This window comes from Bacillus rossius, chromosome 1 (assembly GCF_032445375.1).
Source record: "Bacillus rossius redtenbacheri isolate Brsri chromosome 1, Brsri_v3, whole genome shotgun sequence".
In the NCBI taxonomy this organism is placed as follows: domain Eukaryota; kingdom Metazoa; phylum Arthropoda; class Insecta; order Phasmatodea; family Bacillidae; genus Bacillus; species Bacillus rossius.
Window position 1 is genome coordinate 229,265,005 of NC_086330.1, and position 16,850 is coordinate 229,281,854.

At 36.6% G+C, this 16,850-nt stretch overlaps 1 protein-coding gene across 9 annotated transcripts in view; it reads left to right on the plus strand.

Moving 5' to 3' along the window:
• LOC134527342 (F-actin-uncapping protein LRRC16A) overlaps positions 1–16,850 on the plus strand; it is a 324,842-nt gene that overhangs the window by 136,691 nt on the left and 171,301 nt on the right. For all 9 annotated transcript variants that reach the window (XM_063359938.1, XM_063359939.1, XM_063359940.1 and 6 more), the window contains one exon: positions 1,895–2,037. In XM_063359938.1, coding sequence (XP_063216008.1) covers positions 1,895–2,037 — 143 coding nt within the window. The remainder of the gene's footprint in view (positions 1–1,894; positions 2,038–16,850) is intronic.

Here is a 16,850-nt window from a genome sequence, read left to right on the forward strand (position 1 = left end):
GGTAATTTCAATGGGTAGAGGAGATTGAGCATAGGCATCGAGTATGGAGGCAATAAGGCGAGTCGGTGGTTAGGCGATGACTGATAATCACAAATTCTGCGCCCTCTTTTATTGTATTCTGGCCGGAAGGAGGGTAACCAATGGGAAGCGAGAGTAGTGCTGACTGGCGGTGCATGTATAGTAGGCGTGGAAGAGAGGGGAAGTGGTTCTGCCTCCCACCCCAGGCAAGTCTTGGTGGTTCAAGGTCACGCAGCAGCGAAATGGTGAATGTGCCTCTGCCCTTATCTGGGCTCTAATAGATAGGGGGGGCAAGTGCCATGGCTGTGAAGAGAGAAAGGAGGGACAATTGACATCTGATAGTAGTTGCGTTTGTGACACCCGTCAGTGTAAAAAATTGTAACAGGTATATTTTAGTAGTCGACTCTCTTTCTACACAAAATAACTATCCTTCTTTAGGAAGCTAATCAGATGCAAGTGTTTAAGGCTGAATATTAGAATCTAATTTAATTTACCACATTCACCAAAAATAAGTAAACATAAGAAATTAAGTAAAAAAATTATGAATCTTTTCTATGTTCTTATTTCAAAGATAAAACATACAATACGTTGAAACACTCCTGAAAGCGACGTCATTTACATTAGCTAATTTTCAAATATAATTTTTATGTTACATTTAGATTCTTCTAAAACTGGCCAGTGATTCTAATTAGGCATTTTTCAGTTTAAATAGCTTCGAAAATTTCTATTATACTGCTGCTGACTCTTAAGACTCTTTTACCTTTCGGTATACCTCTCTCTGCCTCCGAGTTTCAATTAGTAACATTCTCACATTCATCCTAAACAAATTTAGCAGTCACTATTAAGATGTTCAAACAAAGACAATGAGACGTAAGACTACAGGCTAGACATTACTTGTTCTGTTGTAATGCAGTTCTGGAACTTCCTCGAATCATCTGTATATGAATCCATTCCTCATCGTAGGTAATCTAAAATTCCCTGGCTACGAAACCAGTCCTTGTTTTAGGCAACCTCGGAAGTCCTTTGCCTTGACCTCTAGTTGCATTGTCAGCAACTGATGTAGTAATGGCCAAGAAGTTTCACAATGTTATAAAATATCTTGTAGCACTAAAATTTGTATAATAATTCTGTTAAATACAATTTTAACAATTTTTATACACTTGAAGTTTTATGCTGTTTATAATATAGATATTTCATAAATATAGTTTCTCTTTTTTAGTTTTAACGCTGTTTAACAGTATTTTTATCAATGTATCTTGACAGTCTGCCTTATAATCGATAAGTTTCCTTATTAGAAGGCTTGTACATGTCCATTCATTAACAAAGCTATTTCACTTCTACAAAATTTTCATAACATAACCTTTTATTCCAAACTCCTAAGCACACTGATTATTTAAAACAAAATTTAATTACATTTCTCTTAGTATACACTTTCATAGAAATTTTATCTTGTACTTAAGGTCCCAAAATATATAATTATTTAACTACAATGATTATTTCCCTTATAGTAGAAACTTTTTTTTATTATTAAATATTTGTGTGTGAAATTGTGTCAGTTGTTAAATGCCTCTTGTATCGTACTCTTTATCTTTATTTTACATTAATGTTCCATAGGTCGTCCCACACAATACTCTGACAGTATAGTTTACATTTTGTTTATTGCTAGTTTTATTATTTCCTTCCTTTAACATTTTTTGGTTTGTCTTTTTAAAAGCTGTAAGAAGGTGCTCTATTGTACTTGAAATGTATGGGTTTGCCATTAAACTTGTATTTGAGTACACCTTCTCTCTAGTGAGACGTGTGCAGTGCGGGATGCTAGTGTTCACTTGAGACCTTGTAGCGAGCTCCTCTGTGCAACTGCTGTGCTGTGTCGCAGATATGGACGTGGAGCTGGCGCCAGTGGTCACCGCCATCAGCAAGAACAAGTCCATCAAGCACCTGAACATGGGTCGCAACCTCAACAACATGAAGGCCAAGCATGTGGCCTCCATCATGGACGCCCTGGTTCAGATGATACAGGTAGCGTGGACTCTGAACTCACATGAGCGTGACACAATAGCAGTCAAGGCTACCAAGGATCATGGATCCATGAGATGGTAGAAAAGTGCCAGGTCTAGACTTCATGTGATTCGTGCACAACGTACCTCCAGGATCCGTAGACTGAGCAGGAGTGTGTATACATTTGCGCTGAGGTGATACAAAATAAACCGAACACCCACTTTGCGACTGATTTTGAACACTTTGTCATTACTTGAGCATTTTATTTGAGTGAGGAAGTGCTGTCTCTCCTATCATTTATGTGCTAAACATGGAACTGAGAATCATGTTTATTGTTAGAGAGTTGAATATTTTATGGGAACTCCATCTCAGTTAGAAATACGTGAATACATATAAATATAGTTGGTTCACGTTTAAATTAACATTACATCTCAGTATCCTCTGATACTGCCTGAATATCATTGTCACGAGCCTAGTGACCTGTAGACATGTTTCAGGCAAGTAAAACCTTCATTTACATATTTGGAAATGTAAATTAGTTATCGTGCTTAAATCTTAGTCTATCTTCTTTTATCGCATAATATTCGCACGCGCTTAATCGTCGCACCTATATTTTAGGCCGTCAAAATTGGGATAAAAAAACTTCTCGCGTAAACTCGCATGATGTTTTTGGTCCCGCTTGTAGATGCAGAGCGTTTTGTGTAGGTATCTTTTCCGTATAAAACAATGTATTTTAAAGTAGAAATCTAATATTTATTCGGAGATTACCACTTACTTATTTAATTAAGGGAAAAATACGAAGTTGTCTGACGTGTAAATTTTAGAGGCATGCGAGTCTCGGTAATATCGAGATCAAAATATTCTCGATTTCGTCTCGAGAACATTTTAGAATTTCCAAGAATTTCGAAAATTTGTATTGCTTAGCTCTTATTGTCTACTTATGTATTTAAATAAAGTAGGGATGGGGCGACCGAATCCAATATCCGCCGAATCCGCCGAATCCTAGGGATTCGAAGGTTCGGCGGGTCTGATATAGGATTCGTCAAAGGATTCGGTTTTTACTATTTACGGGAAAAAAATACAGTAAAACTCGCTTACGAGGTCCCGCATGGTAGGTTTTTCCGTATAAAGCGACTAAATTGCCCGAGGTCTCGTCATTTACGCCATTAAATGTGTGATATAATGTCCGTTAAAATTTTTTCTGAAACTTCTTGTCTCAAATAATGGCACACGTAAATATGAAGAAAAGACAAATGAACAACAACATACGAAGAAATATGGATGATGTACCATAACTACAGTACAAACCCAATAGTTATTTTAAGATAATTACCATAATTGAACAAAAGATTCTTTGTAGAATACCATAATTACTACAGAAGCATGATAGCTACCATATTTGCACTATAGTTACCGTAACAACTGAGATGTATATTTACCGTGATAGTAATGTATTATTTATTTATGACATATTAAATTAAAGAACATTATTAAAAAAAAAAGGATGTTAAACTTTGATATGTACGGTTGGCACATGTTGCTAAGAAATAATGCGATCTTAAAGAATGCAGTACTACTACGAAAAGTGAAAATGGTACTCGTGGATTTTTAGGTTATGGCAGTCTCTTTCGTTTTTCAGTAATATCGGCCGAAAATTAACGAGCGTACTGTATCGGAAGTCGGCAGAAATGCCGATTCAACTAAATATTGGCAAAATCGGCTTCTTCAATACAGCTCTACATTTAATGACATGAGTAAACATATTTCAGACTTCAGGATATTGAAAAAGACTTTAATATCCATGTAGGTTTATTGTGTGTATGTTTTTTTTGCAAGTGTAAATTGAATGAAGTAAAATGTTTTTATTTTTATTACTTTCAATTGATTAAACTTTAATGACCAGTTACAGATATTTATGACACTAATTTTGAGGTTAAGCAATTTTACTAAAGCATTCCAGCCAAGCAGGTTGCCAGCGAGAGACGCTTCTCTTTTGCTGGAAACACTATCTCCAATCGTAGAGCTAATTTAACTCCTGAACGTGCAGAACAAATTATTGTTCTGAATGATAGATTAAAGAACAGAATTTAATACTCTGTGACAATCTCTCTCAGAATTATTGTGCTGAAAAGTGGAAATGTTGAAACAATGTGAATGTACTTTTCAAACAACATGATTTTTGGTGCTAAGTTTGTTGAAGCTCAGTAAGGACTCCAGAAAAATTGACAAGGGTGAAATTTTTCCAAAGATATGTTACATTTACACAAACATATACTTGGTTATGTTAGTTGGATGATATCAGTTACTAATGAACCAATGGAAACAGGTAAGATTCAATGAAAAAAAAATGTTATTTTTTTTCTAGCAGTGCAAAATGTAAATACACACTGTAAATAGCTACCCAAAATTAATAAGCCCACTTCATTTTAATACTTTATTCAAACATGATATTAAGTTTAAGATAAAAATAATTTCCCAAAAGTGTAACTGTACCACAAAAGCTCGAGCTCGGCTCGAAGTAAAATTCTTAGGCTCGCAGACCTCCTTATTTATAGAAAAAATCCTAACCGCTAATCTGTACTAAAACTGAAATTTCTCAAGAAAAAATTGTTGTCTTTATATACACTTATACCAGAAATGTACCAAACTACATGTGATAAAGTCAAGGGACTTTTAGTGCAAGCAGAATACATCTCACTTACATTAGATATGTGGACATCATCTATTAAAAGATTCGGGTTTGGGTTCGAGATTCGGCAATTCCAGTCGAGGATTCGAGTTAGGATTCGGATTCGAGGAAATCAGGATTCGCCCCATCCCTAAAATAAAGCGAAGTTTTTACTTACACGTAAAAAAAAGAGCTACTAGGTACTTAAAATAAAAACTTGAATCAGTTACCACATGCCGACATAACACAGTGTATGTTCTATAAATTATTTTCCATGTTCAGGTAAAACTTTTTCAAAACAGTGACATTTCACAATTCAAACGAACACCAATACATTTCGCACTTTAAGAATATACCATATTTTGAAAGAACGTCGCTTGGATCTCTAGCAACAACGGCACGGATACGGCAAGAAGTGAACACTCACTGTTTGTATGTCCCGTAATCTATGGAAAGAGCTCAATACCGTATTGAATCACATAATGTCTGCCATCGCATAATGTCCGCACATTTCTTTTAAAATACTTGAAATGGAATTGTTTTAAATCCGCATAAAGTCCGCACCAGACAAATCAACCTTGGCCACCCCTGAAAGTCACAGTAACGGGATGGAAATTTACTGAAGCTGTCAACAATGCTTTGACCTTGAGTTGTTCATTTCTCCGGAGCGGTTGCTGAGAGGGTTTGTAGCTTGATGAAACCGTCCGGACTCAGAAACTCGCACTCTACTGCGCAGCTGCCTGCGACGTCACGCGAGTTGCAAGGGGATGGGCTCTATATATCACAAGCCAGTACACGTCCCACGCGCAGACAGGGAGGGAGGCTCGCCGGCGCCGGCTAATGCAGACATTAGACATCTGCCCCATGCCATTAGTGGCCATCTCAATGAAAGATTAAAAAAATATCTTTTCACGCAAAGCGTTTATTTTGTGTTGGCTGGCTGCGGCTTCTGAACGTAACAGCGCACACTTGAGTGAGAGAAGAAAAAAAAATGAGTGGCGTCTTCCACTAATCACCGGCACCCAATAATCTCGACACCGGTCACATTTCTCACGTCCGTGCGGAGGGTCGCCAGTCACCAGCTCTGCAAAGTAATGTGCCGCCGTTAATATTTTTCAACTGGGCCGAGGGAAGCCAATTTTACGAAGCAGAGATTTTACTAATGCAATTCGCGGAACCGTGCTAATGTAGTAAGTGTGTTAGAGCCAATATATAGAGTCAAGATTTTGTGGGGTTATTTTAAGACAAATTTCGGTGTAAAGAAATAAAGATTTTGGTGTTATATGGTTTTATTTTTTTGCTCAAAATACCCACGGCAAAATTTTCTTGCTTTTCTGTACGACATGCAAATTTATTAAAACAAATATTAATAAACACTAAAACCTCATGATCTAATCACAATTAAGTTTATTTGCAAATTCATAAATTCAAACATTTAAATAACTTCTAAAAATTTCACGACTTAATTACAATCACATACACTACAAAATTACACAATTAAGCACTTCCAAAGTTACTATTAAGACGGTTTTATTGAAATGCTATCATAGTTAAATTTTCCGCATTTTCTGGAGTGAGATGATGTCTTCTGTCACTAACTACCAATGAGTACCTGGAAAATGAACGTTCTGCATAACATTTGATGTTGGGAACCAGATTGCCCTTAAACTGGCTTGAGCAAATTCACTGTAGTCCCCTTTAAGGGAGCACAGTACCTTTGCAACATCAATTTGACTTGTTTCTGGCAATGAAAGTTCATCCTCAATTATTTTTTTGAAAGCAACATAGCCATGTATGAATGTATCAATGGGAATATGGGAAACACAAGGCAAGTTATGCAGAGACTTCTGTAGGTTTGCATCATCTATGCTAACCCTACTCACATTTCTTGGGTTGAACAGCAAATCAATGGCATTAAAGACTCTCAAACGCTTATGTTTCTCTCTCGCGACATGTTTCACAATCGTATCACGTCTCTCGTAGTCTAGCCTGCAGTTACAGAATTTGCGTATTAAAATTTTATCACTGAAATAAAATCCTTCGCTGGAAAATTCTTTCGATCGGTCACTGGCAGAAACCTTCGTTTTAGGCATTATCAACAATTTTTAATCACATAGGAAGAATTTAACCTCTTAATACGCAAAAACTTGCCGTGCTGGAAAGATCAAAACAGTGGAGAATAGATGCGAATACAAATGCATACCGAATACCAACATACGTACGTGAAAATTAATACAGACATAAACATGTACTATTTATTATTTACAATTGTTACGTTAAGCAGGGTTAATTTTATTTTCGTACCCTACATACTTTATTTTAAATAAACAGTAAAAGCAATGCGCTTAAGTGTGTAATATTTTAATTAGGCATGTGCAAGAAAGTCTTTTTTGAATTCGAGACGAGATCGAGAAAGCAATTTAAAAATTCTCGAGAATCGAGTCGAGATCGAGAAATCTGTACTTTAGTTAACAGGATAATATGATCCAAAAAAGTAAAACTCAATAATCTGACAAACATACATAATTATTCAATAATTTTATCAAGTATCCACAAAAGATGATGAATGAAACATTAGTTTACAAAGAAAGAACACTCTAGTGGCTAACCTAATTTAAGGTCTAAAGCGGCTATTTAAAAACACCAGCTGTTCAACATTTTCAGCCAACAAATTTTCACGCCTAATGCTCACAGTGTTTCCAGCAGTACTAAATACTCGTTCGCTTTCAACTTGTGTAGCTGGTATTGCCAGATACCTTCTTGCTACTTTAGCCAGAGCTGGAAACCGTATCTTGTTGTTTTTCCACCAGGTAAGTGGGTCACCGTTCCTTGGAATTACATCTTCACGTAAATATATTTTTAGTTCTTCCTCCAGACTTGATGATTTAGTCCTAACTGATGATTGTGATGTCTTCTTCAACACTTCAAAACTTGACCACAGTGAGCAAGTCTCTTTAGCTTCACTCACCTGCTCCAGTTCTGGTTCAGAACGATAATCATTTTCAGGTTGCTGATGTGAAGTGATGTATTTCGTGCACAACAACTTTTCATGGTCTTGCAATATCACAGTCTTGAATCTAGGGTCAAGCGCCATTGAAAGAAGATCTTCTTTCACACAAGAATATGAAGGAAATCTTGATTTTAAACCTCTTTGCAGTGATTTAGCAAATGCAGTACCAGATTTGCATTGGTCTGTTTGGACATAGTTTGTAAGCATTGCTTCAATTCCATATATCAATGGGATTTTTGATGACAGTGTTGGGAACTTTGAGTAACATAACTCGGTTGTGGCCTCATCTATTGGTTGCAAAATATGTGCAATGCTAGCAGCTAGTTTCCACTCACTAGAGGTGAAGTTCTCCACTGCCATGCTCTCTCCTAAATCAGCAGAAATGGGCACCTGCTGCTCAACAAGACGTGACAGCATGGTGTATTCACTATTCCATCTAGTTGGCACCATTGGCAGTAGCTCGTGAACAGGTTTGTTTAGCTTCACTTGAAGTGCATGCAGCCTCTCACGAGCAACATTACTGTGTCGATAATGGCCAACAATAGCTCATCCTTTTGCCAAAAGTGCTGTAATATCATGTTCATTTTTTGCATCGTGCAGTGCCAACTGTAGTGTATGTGCAAAACACTGAACATGATGAAATAAGGTTTTCCATATGGCACATTTAAGGTTTTTTGCATTGTCTGTTATGGCATAAACTGGGACTTGATCAGTTGGCAAATTCCATTCTTCCATTGCCCCTACAAGCTTTGCATGTACTGCATCTGCAGTATGTGAGCCTGGAAAGTGGTAATTGCCAAGAATATGGCATTTTAATTTGAACTCTTCTGTTAGGTAATGGCCTGTAAGCGAAATGTAGCTTTCATGTCTCCTAGATGACCATGTATCGGTAGTGAAAGAAAGCGACTCCAGATCATTGATAGCATCTGTACTAATTTCATCAGCCAGTTTGGTTCTTTCCTCTTGATACAACTGTGGTATAACCGTCCTTGAAAATGTTGTTCGCGAAGGAATCTCGTAGCTAGGTTCTAATTCGTTGATTAGACCTCTGAAGCCATGGTCATCCACCATGCTGTAAGGTTGAAAATCACAAGCCATCATGATAGCAATTTTTTTGTCTATTTGATTTTTCCTCACATCGCTGATGCAAAGCTTCTGTTTTTTTGCAACACACTCAAACATTGAAAGTTGTCGACTAGAAGTCTTCTTTTCTTCAGCAGTTATTTTGTTGAATTCTTTTTCAGCGGCTTGATGTTGTTTCAAGTGCCACAAAAGTCCACTTGTCGAGCATGAAGGCGTTTTAATAATGTTTTTACACAATTTACATTCGCCACCTTCTTTCTTTTTTAAATAAAAGTTCCATATTGTGGCCATTTTCCGTTCTTTTTTCTCCACACCACTAACACTTTCCTCCATCACACTCAACTTTACTTGTTTTCGGTTTGCAATTACAACTTTACCTTTACACTCACTTAACAGTTTATTTGCCTACTGTCGCATGTAAACATACGTTATTGACTCCATAGTCTATACAGTTTCCTTGAGCCATGGACGGTACTTGATCATGAAAGTCTGAACATTCACCACTATCGATATGTCACTATTGATACGGACCGCAATTTAAACATCATGTTGCTTGTTATATACTGCTGGCCGTGTGTATAACCTAAGGCCATAAAACAAAATGCAATCGGGGAAGAATTCTGCAGTCATGTTTATATTTTTATTTTTAACCGTACCATTTTACGTTGATACTTGATATTGATACCGAAAATGATTTATTTTCAACTTTAATGTTGGTTTTATTAACGGAAAATAATCATTTTCTTCTGTAATTTAATGTGATAACCACAGCACAATTCATAGTTTACGTTTACCGTTTCATGTAGTGACTTGTGAACGGAAGTTGTTTGTTTTTAACTTTTTAATAATTTATCGTGTATAATATCGTAACAAGTATATTTTATTTTATTCGATCTACGTTACGTTGAAGATATGTTAATTATTTCGACACGCAACGCAAAATGCTGCCTCAATATATTATATTATTTAACCTATTTCTTGTTCACAAAATTCTCGAAAATTCCGAGCCAAAAAAATTATCTCGAGACGAGATCGAGAAAATTTCTGTCTCGACTCGTTCTCGATGATGTCGAGACTCGCACATCACTAATTTTAATTATTAAAAACGTAATCTTAGAAAAACATATTTTGGACGTTTGTTATTTTTGTATTTACAGAAAGTGAACGGCGGCCATTGTATCATAGTTATCAACATCTTAAATTATTATGGTACTTAAGATTACCGTTTAAAGAAAATATTACGTTAATTCCGAGACTTCATTTTAAAATCTATAATGAATCACCGTCGCATATAATATATATGGCTGCTAGTTACTGTCAGAAATATTTTATTGTGCTGAAGTTAGTGAATTGTCCTTACAGAATGGGAAAAAAACGTAAATAATCAGGATAGACGAAATTTCGTGACATATCGCGGATTTCGCACAATTTTGTTTTATTTCATGTTTTCAAGTGGTTTTCAGTGTTATTTCGTTTTATCGCGCATTACCATATAATCGTGCCTCTACCAATAGAACAAGCCACAAGAGAGCTGTGTTACTCTATATTTCCCACTATCTCTTCCAAAATACCTTTGCTGTATGGCATTGAGGCAACACTTTCTAACTATGTTGAAGATCAAAGTAACCCTGGATATGCATTTGCTATCTCTCTTCAGAAAAGTATTAAATCTAGGTTTCCGTTGTACACAACAGTAAAAGAAGACATGATTGCAATGGTACTTGACCCACGCTTCAAAAACATTTTGCTGCAAGACCACGAAAGTCTTATTTGTGTGCAGCGTATTACTTCAGATCTAAAAGTGGTTGTTGATAATAAAACAGCACCTGTTCCAGAAGAAAATCCATCAGATACAGTTGAAGCCACCTGTTCTCTGTGGAATACTTTTGAACATCTGAAGAAATCAAGCTCTTCCTCAGTAAAGTCACCATGAGTTGAAAATGAACTTACCATTTATCTTGGTGAAAATGTTATCCCCCGATCAAGTGACCCTCTTATGTGGTGGCAGCAGAACCAGTCACGTTTCCCTGCTCTTGCCAGAGTCGCAAGTAAATATTTGGCCATACCATCCATGCAGGTGGAAAGCGAAAGGCTTTTCAGCATTGCTGGTAACACTGTTTCATCCAGAAGAGAGAATCTGTTGGCCAAAAATATAGAGCAGCTTGTCTTGTTAAGGCTGTTCAAGAGGCTAAAACATTTCGTAAATACTGCAGTTTTAAAGTTCTGTCTCTATTAACATTTATTTACATTTAACAAAGACTTTGATATTCTAATTAAAATATGAAAAAAAATATTTTTTAATTTAATAAATTAATGTTTTAGAACTGGAACTGTTGTCAAACAAAGAGAGAAAATACTTAACTTAGGGTAATGAATAAATTGATTTCGGTCCAAAATATATTTGAGAACAATTTGGGAAAATTTCATTTTTTTTTTGGCAATACCAATTAAAATAAATAAAATATTTATTTTCCAGACCTTTTTAATTGAAAAAACATTGTACGGAACTTTGACCCCCTACAATAAATAAAAGCATTGTCTTGTTATATGATTTACATTATGTTATAGCCACAACGTTTTACTTTACAATGATGCACCAGTTGTAGCTGTGCGGTTAACGGTGTAATAATGGTGTTGGACTTCCTTTCGCCACGTGCTCCTGCAGCGCGAGGCTTGAGCCGTGTCGCCATTAGCAGCCCGAGTCCTTCTCCCTAGCGGCCGTACGCAGGCGCTCCTAGTGGCCACAGCGGCAACTACTAGCAGACGGCAGCAGCCCGCCACTCTCCGGGATATAAGTCAAAAAAGGGATAAAATAGCGATAGTCGGAAAAAATTTGATAAAAGCTGAATTTTGGACAGTTGTTAGAACACTACTAGAAGTGTTTTTTCCCAAAAGTCCCCGCACCTCCCCCCTGTGCTTCCCCCTCTACAACCCCTCAAAGTTCGGATTCGCTGTGTATTGGTTATATGCCAATATCTCCGTATGTAAGAGTCATAAATGGATGAATTAAATTTTGGTTTTGTTACTTATTGTTTACTGCATAAAAATACTCTGGTTAACAATTACGCTAATATTACTGGTTTTGCCGTAATTCTAATAAATAGGTGTCAAATAGTAGATTTTAGCTTGCCACATGAATGGTTTTTATCCTATAGTTTTTACGTCAACAACAATTTCCTAATACTGCTCAAGTAAAAGTTGTAGCTCATTATAAATGCTTTAAAACGATGCCCTATTTATAGCTTTTGGATCAGTGATTCACATTTCAAGCGACATGAAATAGATGATTGTGTCTATACTTAACTTATTCCCACACCCTTTTGCGCGAATCTTTCGTAATTTTTAAAACGTGCAAACTACAAATTTTTAACACCGAAACAGGTTAACACAAAAATTAAAGTTACGACATCACTCTATACTAAAAAGTATTGTCTCTTCCCCCTTCTGCATGTGTGTGTGTGTGTGTGTGTGTGTGTGTGTGTGTGTGTGTGTATATATATATATAAAATACATATATTTCCAAACCCACTAAAACGGATTGATTAAATTTTATTTGCGCCAGTTTTGGTTCGTGGTAATTTTTCCCTTACCCTTTTGAAAGTAAGGGTAGTTCCATTATCCACCACTTATGGACCCGCCGTGTTCCGGACTGGCTACAACCGGCAGCTGTTGGAACACTTTTCAGATACAGACATAGTGTATCCACCACTGTTTACAAACAGCATTACGAACCTCCCACCCACCACAAATACAGCAGATTTTTCTTCTCTGACGTAAACATTTGCATTCTTTATTAAATTCATTCAACTGAATAATATTATTGTAATTATTTTACGAAAAAATTATAAATAATAAGGTGAATCTTCTGTGTATTCATTTGTAAATCGAGGCGAGTTGTAGCACGACAAACCACTGAAATTCTCACACATTGCAGTACACTGCAAATTTGATTTCCGGCATCTGCAGTAATTTCCACATCCCAATTTACATGAGCGGGACACTAGAAATAACAGATCGTTGGGTGCGAAAGGTTTTGAGCTGATGGTTGGTTTCTAGGTTTTTTTGAGACATCCATTATTTTTGGCCACTTCAATTTACCATCCCCATTCAGTGGGCGGAAGTCTGTTCTCTAACCATGTTTGAACTTGTAAGTATACCCTAAGGAGATGTTCACGACAGGCTTCTGACTTTGGAGGATGTTTCGCCAAGTCAATATTTGATCTCAAGGCCGACTTTTTGGTTAACGTCGAAAACCTGTAGTATCTGGCTTCATTCAAGTGCGAGTATTTACTCAACCCATACAGTCCAAGCACAAAATTTTCCCCATCTACCACTAATTCGGTTTTAGTAGTAGAATGTGCTATGAAAGTTCTAGCCAGTTTCTCAGCTTCCGGTGACTTCAACATTTCAGTAGCTTTATTTTTGCCTACACCAAAGAAACATGAGGTTGTATCACAATCAGTCAATGCATGAGTAAACAAAAGAAGTTTTCTGGTTTGTTTGAACTTTTCTGTCAAAGTTGCTATGTCATAAAAAAACTGTCGCAGGGTTTTCACCTCCCTTATGTTTGCAGAAAAAATTGATTGCTTTTCTGGGGCAAGAGCAGTTAATAGTACTGCCAGGTCTGTATCAGAGCCACATACAACTACTTCAGCAAACGTGCTTAGTTTTTTGATATCTACATTTACTATATCTGTATCAGCATCTCCTTCGCTTATCAACGTCTCAATTCCTTTTTTTTTAGTTCAGATGTAAGTGAAGTTATCATTCTTGTCTTGTTCTTTTTATTACTCAAAAACGCTTATTTTCCTGTAACGCACTCAGTGTTTTAGTCAAAATTTATATCACATGAAGATTTCTTCGCGTATCTCCGGTTTTGTTCTTCTTGTTTCGTTATGAAATCTTCCGGGTATCCATCAAAAACAACTGTTGTGTTTCTTCCGTATTTTGTCAGAACAAATGTACAGTAACTTTGCATTATGACCCCGTATGTACAGTGTTTTGGCCAAATAATGCAACGAAGAAGTAAACCTCCATCCAAGACAATTGCTGCATCACTTAGATTTAAATCATTTACAATACCCTCCTCAAAATGTTTCATCAGTTTTGACTTGGTGTCCTTTCTTAGAGAAACTGCATCAAAAAGGGATGGTGGACGAGGCACCAATTCATACTCAAGATATGATTTTAATTTTGTTGGGCTCTCACATACACATAAGATGCGGTTAAATAGCTGTTGTGAATTCACAATTACCTGCTTTGACCGAACATTAACAGATTTTTGCGTCGCCTGCATTTTTACAATTTTTTTCCTATGAAGCTTGAGCTCCTGAAAATTTTTCCCTTTCATATTTTCCATCGCTGCAACACATTTTTCGTACGCTTGGTCACAGTCTACAGAGTCGTCTGATACCAGTTCAGATGATAACGATACCAGTTCTCCAGAAAATTTTGAGAATGGGTTATGTTCTTCAAGCCATGAAGTAAACTTTTCGACATCTGCCCAGTCTCTAGTTTTTCTTGACTCGCGGAGCTCAAAATGTTGTTCACTGTAGGTTATGGAAGTCCCCAGAAATTCCTCAACAGCTTCGTGTACTTTAGGATAGAAAGGTGCTCCAAGAATCCATGTTGACAAAGTGCTGTCTGTAATACTTCACAGCATGTGTCTGCTTGTGTGCGTACAACACTGGTTTTTTGTGACATACTTTTTTGCTGCAGTGGTGTAAGTCGATAGAGAAGTTACATAATTATAATTAATGTCATGAAGACATTCACATAATTAAAAACGTAAACCAGTTACTCACATAAAATATGCTTCTTCAAAAAATATTAGCAAGACGTTTCCAGTAGCACTGACATAATACAGTATACAGTTTCTACATGCTAAAGATTTCACAACCAAATGTGATGTGGTAGCAGGGTAAAATCCGGGCTACTGCTCTATAAAGCTCTTATACGCCCACTTATTATGTATGCAGCCCCTGTATGGACCACTGCAGCCAACACACTTACTAAAGCTGCAGCACATTCAGAATAAATGCATTAGAATAGCTCTAGACACACCACGATACTGCCCAACAGAAGCATTGCATCGCGAAACCGACGTTAATGGCGACCGTTTCTATTGTTGCACATCGTCCGCGTGGAGTCGGGATTGACTCACTCGACACTAATCCATGTCGCTTGAAATGTGAGTCACTGGTCCAAAAGCTATAAATAGGGCATCGTTTTAAAGCATTTATAATGAGCTACAACTTTTACTTGGGCAGTATTAGGAAATTTTTGTTGACGTTAAAACTATAGTATAAAAACCTTTCATGTGGCAAGCTAAAATCAACTATTTGACACCTATTTATTAGAATTACGGCAAAACCAGTAGTTTTAGCATAATTATTAACTTGAGTATTTTTATTTAGTATACAATAAGTAACAAAACAAAATTTAATTCATCCATTTATGACTCTTACGTACGGATATATTGGCATATAACCAATACACAGCGAATCCGAACTTTGAGGGGTTGTAGAGGGGGAAGCACAGGGGGGAGGGGCGGGGACTTTTGGGAAAAAAACACTTCCAGTAATGTTCTAACAACTGTCCAAAATTCAGCTTTTATCTCATTTTTTCTGGCATAAAACCTTTATTGACTGGGCTAATAGACCAAGCAAATTTCGCGCGTGTTTGAGTGTTGTCAAAGAAGTTGTTTAGTGAGCGTTTGTGAGTTGCGAGAGAAGTGCGTTTGGTGGCAGTGTTCAAATTGTTTTTCTGTAAAGCATGGCGAGGATGAAAATACATACCACGGAAACGAAGTATAAAATCGAAAACTAAGCAAAAGTTTTTAAGGGAAAAAAAGCAAAATTTCTCGAAACTGAGGTAAGTGAATTGTGCTCTAAAGTGTACATAATTTTATTTTACATTCAACTGTAACAATAAATATTTTTTTTTATAAATCCACTTTTCTCATGACAATATCATGCAGTGCTGGATTCCGCGGGCGACACCAGGCGCAAGTGTACGGTACGTCAGTCGTTAGAATTCGTAAGAGCTACAATGTAGAAAACCCACTTACAATTATTTAAAATATGTGCAACGTCCTATACTCAGATAAAATAACAATTTCGTTGTACCATTAAAAACATGTTTTTCATAGCGATTTGTGTTGGTAAAACTATAATTCTGTTCCAGTTAAACATTGAAATACAACAAATGTATTAGTATCATGATAGCTGGTAAGTGTGAATTACATAAAATTCCAATCATATTACATTCACCAGTGGCGAGGCGTGGTTTGAGTACATGCATGTGTAAGCAATGAATCAATCTGCCCCTACTTAAATGACTAAAAATTCTAAGTTATGACTTTCTTCGTTACGACGATTTTAGTTGTGTTGTTCGGCGTTGTGTTTCTAAGTTACGTGAATTTTTTCAAGTTTTCTAAGTTGTGACTTTCTAAGTTATGTGGTGATCCTGTCGGCCAGCTACAATCAGCTGGTAGTGACGACGACATGCGGTTAGAAAGAGGGGTTTCCAGCAATTACAATCTTAAGATCGCGAAGAGGCAGATGTGTTATGGGAGTGACTATAAGCTTACCATTCAAGCCTGTATCATTGATAAGATCCACGTCAGAATGTAGTAGGTTCAGCATGTATGTGTAATATTTTTAAACTGTTAGCACTGCTTTACAATGCTTACATAGAATATTCGCCCTGCTTTCACCCTTCCTACACTCCTACAGTACACACTTGCTTACTCAGAGGCGAAGTTCTGCATTCGCACGTGGTATCATGGTATTTTATAGTGTTTAAATGAATTCCGTTATCAGTATTTCTTTGAAAATATTCTGCAGAGATGCTAGAAAGTTTAAATAAATTCTAGATATAATTTACACTTGTAGGTTTCCCAAACGATTAAAATGTGGTGCGGTGAAACGTTAAAAAAATATTAACAGAATGATTAAAAAAACTAACAAAAGTATCACTGAAACGAAATTTAAAATCATATATGTATTTCAGTTATCTAACTAGGTACTCTTAAAAAATAAAATTAGGAATGTAAACTGTAATTTCTAACAC